Source organism: Sinocyclocheilus rhinocerous, unplaced genomic scaffold, assembly GCF_001515625.1.
Source record: "Sinocyclocheilus rhinocerous isolate Xijiao unplaced genomic scaffold, SAMN03320098_v1.1 scaffold17, whole genome shotgun sequence".
NCBI classification, from domain to species: Eukaryota; Metazoa; Chordata; class Actinopteri; order Cypriniformes; family Cyprinidae; genus Sinocyclocheilus; species Sinocyclocheilus rhinocerous.
In genome coordinates, this window is record NW_015634017.1 from 150,232 (window position 1) to 155,842 (window position 5,611).

The window sequence follows — 5,611 nt, forward strand, 5'->3', positions numbered from 1 at the left end:
ACAAACACACATGTGCGACTGAAACGTGAAAACTGAAAAAACTGTGATCTTTGGAAATGCTGATGAATTTCCACCATTGTCAGACCTGCTTTTCTTCATTCTGGAGAATATGAATGGTGCTCAATTATTTTGAGCACGTGCCCTAATAGACCGTGCGAGTAACAAAAAAATCGATCTGTAAGCCCAGCATTTGAGGACAAAGACGTCTAGTGGACTGTGTCTAATCGTATTAAACACAACACGCTTGTGTCCTGCTGAGATCCCGGCCGTTTCTTCTCTCTGCTTTCTATATATCTTTTGTATTGCCTGTGTCTCCCGCCCACACTCTGATATCGCTCTCTTTCTGAATTTACTGTGTGTGTGTGTGTGTGCGTGCGTGTGTGTGTGTGTGTGTGAGAGAGAGAGAGTGTGTGTGTGAAATACAGTTTGTACAGTATAAAAACCATTATGCCTATGGAGAGTCCCCGTAAACCACAAATACAAGTATGTGTATGTGTGTGTGTGTGTGTGTGTATGTGTATTGTGTATGTGTATGTGTATGTGTATGTGTGTGTGTGTGTGTGTGTGTGTGTGTGTGTTTTGGTTATCCGAGTTATAATGACCGATCGTTTTCATGTCATGTGATAATTGACCCGTTTACAAACAAAAACTTGGACTCATTTGAAGAAAAAATATATTATCTCTACTAGAATTAGAGGATACACATTTCTCATGCCTTTCAGATGCAGGTTCTGATTTAATAACAAAACTAAGGGTTAAAATTTGTGATACAACAAAGCACGTGTGATTGTGGTTTTTATTGCGAGTGGTTTCGCAAAGAGCGCATGCAAATCGGTTGGGCACACCTCCTGTTTAGAGGAAGGTTTTGCGTGTCTTGGTTGTAGCAAATGTTAGGGAGTGTCTCTCTCTTACGTCTCAAACTAAATAAATTCCAGAGATTTCAAGAATGAAGATTTATGGGTGTTGGTTTTAAAAGCATTTATAATGTTAGAAAAGATTCCTATTTCACATAAACTTTCTATTACAGTTTTTCTCAATCGATTTAACATTTCTCCAAACTCAGGTCACTGTTCTCTGATATATAAATATATACATATATATATATATATTTGTGTAACTATATTATACCAGAATGATTGTGGAGTGGAATTCATACGTCACATGTAGAAATTGCACACATTTACACAATCTATCTATCCATCTATCTATATACAGTGGGTACGGAAAGTATTCAGACCCGTGAAAAATTTAAGGGGGTCTGAATACTTTCCGTACCCACTGTATATAAAACTTTATTGGGTTAAAAATGTAGTTTGCTAAGGCAGAATATTGCCTTCAGAAACTGTATATATTTTTCAAATATGCCACTGTGTGTTTTCTGCCAGAGCTTTGACACTCATTTTTTCTCTGTCTGATAGGAGGATGGCTCCGTCTCTGTCGCAGGCGTACAGGAGGCGCTGGTGGATGGCCGTCACAGCCGTGCTGGAGAATCTGTCGTGTTCGGCCGTGCTGTTGGGCTGGGGCTCTCTGCTCATCATGCTCAAAGGACAGGGCTTTTACTCCCACCTGTGCACAGGTAATCAGTCATAGAAGTCAAGCAGATCACAAGCATCACACCACAGGTCACTAACTAGCACCGAAAGAAAACCGAGCCGGAGTTGCTGGGAAACTTGAACTGCATGGCGACTTTAAAACTTAATAAAGTCTCTGTCTCTTGCTTTCATTGACCTCCTTTCTCTCTCTTTCTGTAGAAAATAAGACTGAGGGTGTGAACGCTAGCGCACCAGATGATTGGCTGAGTTGTGTGGAACAGGAAGAAATGCTGAACTTGGGCTTCACCATTGGCTCATTCCTGCTCAGTGCTGCCACATTGCCACTGGGTATATTGATGGACCGGTTTGGCCCCAGGCCTCTTCGCCTTACTGGAAGGTGAAGACAAACCTACACATTAATGCTTCAAGTGCTGTGCATGTTTTAGAACACAGTGCCAACTAATGCTGTGCGATTAATCGAAATCGAATCGAAATCGCGATTTGAGACGTTGCGATTTCCTAGTCGCAAAGCCTGCGATATGGACGCGATATTACTCTGTTCCAGAGCATATGCATGACCGCCAGCCTTATTTGATATTTTCCCCCAAATCGCACAGCCCTAGTGCCAACACTCCGTCAGGAAGCAACGCATTTTTTAAAGAATGCACTTGAGTCATGGAATCTCTGCATGACTTTGTGCATTTCAAAGCACTGACTAATATGTGCATATGAGAGCACTTTCACATTTAAGTATGTGCGTTTATTTAATAATCTTTCATGTTTTTTTTTTTTTTTTTTAGTGCGTGTTTTGCGCTCTCTTGTGTGATTATGTCCATATCATCATATCAACCAGAAGGTGAGCTGCAAACAAAAATACACAAAGAATGTGCATGAGTCTTCAAATTACAGCTATAATCAATCAATAAGTCAATAATTACTGGAGTTTTTTTTTTTTTTTTAAACATTTAAAATTAAAAACATTGAAAGTCAGTAGAGGCTATTTTAGTAATCAATTATTAATATGATTTCAATTAACTGAATAAAAAGAACTCAATTTATATTCAGAAATTTCACATTTTGGCAAATTAAAATTTAATTTTTCTTTTTTTTCCAGAAGGAATAATAATTTTTCTACTTAAAATTACTTTTTTTTTTTTTTTGATTGTTGCTGCTTTTCAAAAAAAAGAGTAATGACAAAACAATATATTTGCAGGGACAATTAATTATCCATTATTTGACCAATTTTGTGAATTAACTATTCAATTTTAAAATTTTAAAATGTGCAGGCAGCAGAATGTAATTTGAATTTTCTTTTCAAATATTAAAATGTAAATTTTGTAAAAGTAAATTTTGTTTAAAATGTTCATAAACATTCACAGCCATACCCAGATCTAATGTTGCATTTAGTAGCAAATGTAGCATTTATATGTATGCTACTGTATACAGAAGACACATAAAATTTGATTTGTCATATCAAAGTCATTGCAACAGTTTTGAGTTGTTCAAGCACACATTTTGATTGTGTAATGATGGTTTGCACCTTTTGTTCTAGTCCTCTCTGCGCTGATTTTTCTGGCTCTTTCACTCAACGGCTTTGGAGGGATCTGTCTGACCTTCACATCTCTCACGGTAAGAAAAAAAGAAAAAATGGTAGAGAAGGGTGCACATGGGGTCGTGGACACCTATGGTGACTTGCATGTTTTGTGGTGCAGCTGTCACACGAAGCTTTTTTAAGTTTATTTTTTCCGGACAGTTGTGTGGGTGTGTGTATTTATGTGTTTGGGGCAGGCAAAGGATCAACGCACATGACTGAAGGAGAAATTCTGGCTTTTTCTGTGCCCACCAATCAGACAGCTAAACTGCCCACACGCCTTCTCTTACGCCCTCGTCAACCTCCAGTTGAAACAGACAAGGGCACAGACATTGTACCCACACTCATCAACAAACAGATTGTGAATTTCCAATTTGTTTAGTGAAATCACCTGGTGTGGGAAAGAATGACTATATATATATATATATATATATATATCAGCTGCCCTCAGATAGCCCACCGCTATCATGCAGATGCCAACACACACTTATCCTTGTGCATACACATGGCTCAACTAGAGCAGCTCAGGTATGCATGCACACTGCCCTACATGTGACAACAAACACTGCTTTAAAAAATTCTGAGAAAAGCACACGCTCTGTGTCTTTGTTAACAGTGCATTACTACCAGTATGGAGAAAATAGCTGCTGATATTGCTCTGATCACTTTATTTACACTTTTTTGGGTTTTGATGTTATCTGAACTCAGCAAGCCAATGACCTCCATGACTTTGTTTTTTCCAGTTCCTCTAAATTAGTATTTCTAACTCTAATTAGTTCCTCTTTAATCCCTTAACTATTTGTCCTAGTCAATGATATTAAGGTGAGAGCAAATGGAAACTTTTGATTAATTCTCCTTCTTATATGTTTCTTCTAAGCGAAGGGCATCACAAACCTCACACCTAGCAGTCTCACACTGTGCTTAGATTTAAAAAAAAAAAAAAGTCTGAAATCAGAATTCAGAGATTTTAATATGAACCTTAACATTTCTTATTAAATTCTTCCAAGATCAAATTACCATTGGTGTACCTCAGGGTTCTATGTTAGGTCCCTTCCTCTTTTCAGTGTATACAACGTCACTGGCATCTATCAACGAGGCACATGAGTTTTCCTACCATTGCTGTGCCGTTGAGACACAGCTTTAACTCTTAGGCTCATTCCATGTGATCTGAGCTATGCTATCCACAGTAATGTTGTAGGTTTTATTGCTATATATCCCTACTTTGTCAATAATTGTCTTTTGTATGTACCTTTTTTATGTACCTCTGTAAAATGAACCTTAACTTTTCTTTATCAAATTCTTTCAAGATCAAATTACCATTGGTGTACCTCAAGGTTTTGTGTTGGGTCCCTTCCTCTTTTCAGTATATATAACAGTGGTTCCCAACCCAGGTCCTGGAGGCAACCCAACACTGCACATTTTGCATATCTCCTTTCTCTGACACACCAATTTCAGATCTTGGAGTTTCTACTAATGAGCCGATGACCTGAATTAGGTGTGTTTGATTAAGGATATATGCAAAATGTGCAGTGTTGGGGTGCCTCCAGGACCAGGGTTGGGAACCACTGATATATAACATCGCTGGCATCTATCATCCAGGCACATGAGTTTTTCCTACCACTGCTGTGCTAATGACACACCGCTTTAACTCATTCTATATGATCTGAGCTATGCTATCCACAGTAATTTTATAGCTTTTGCCATATACTCTTACTTCGTCAGTAATTGTCTTCTTTATGTCCATTTATATTTTTATGAGGATGTTTATGAGAAACATCTGAGATAAAGTTGATACTTGCAATAAACATAACTGATCTCTCCTGAGCCGTGAACAGCATCTGTAAAAAATAAATAACATTGCTTTGGATACTGTACTGGTGTTTAAGGTGTGCAGCCTTCTGTAACAAGTTCAGGTTTGAGGTTGTTATGCCACTCTGTGTTTGTGTGTGAAAAGCACAAGGAAGTACAAATGTGCGTTTTCACAGAAGTGTGTGTTTTTAACCTTCTCATTTCACACAGGGGAGTAAAACACACTCACACATCCCTGTAAGAGTCTGGAAAAACGAAGCACTGCTTGGAAATTCATGGAAAATGTGGAAAACAAATTTTATTCATATCCACATGCCACAGCAGGACTTCCTGCTTACTGAAGCATTAATATTTCTCACGTTCATTTTACACTTAATTAGTGATGTTTAAGTCGGGCATCACTATTGCTCATACTTGTGGTTAGGCATGATGTTCACTTGACACTTGATTTGAGCAATTAAGCGACCACCCAGATGCCTTAGTATCAAGGTGGTGAGTTTTTCCATGGATGCGCTCATTGTTTTCAGAAAATATAACAATCTAGTTTTCCTTCCTGTTTTTGTTCTTTACAAGTGTAGGCTCAGCTGCATTTATGATTTTTCCAATACAGATAAAGATGTGCTTTTCCTCTCTTCCTCTGGTAGCTGCCAAACATGTTTGGAAGTCTGAGCTCCACTGT

At 38.2% G+C, this 5,611-nt stretch overlaps 1 protein-coding gene across 1 annotated transcript in view; it reads left to right on the forward strand.

Annotated features, from left to right (window-relative positions):
• The first annotated feature begins 1,422 nt into the window (after window positions 1-1,422).
• The window catches only part of LOC107745090 (large neutral amino acids transporter small subunit 3-like), a 17,815-nt gene continuing 13,626 nt past the window's right edge, over window positions 1,423-5,611 (forward strand). The window contains exons 1-4 of the mRNA XM_016558921.1: window positions 1,423-1,576; window positions 1,752-1,929; window positions 2,333-2,388; window positions 3,085-3,161. Coding sequence (XP_016414407.1) covers window positions 1,423-1,576; window positions 1,752-1,929; window positions 2,333-2,388; window positions 3,085-3,161 — 465 coding nt within the window. The remainder of the gene's footprint in view (window positions 1,577-1,751; window positions 1,930-2,332; window positions 2,389-3,084; window positions 3,162-5,611) is intronic.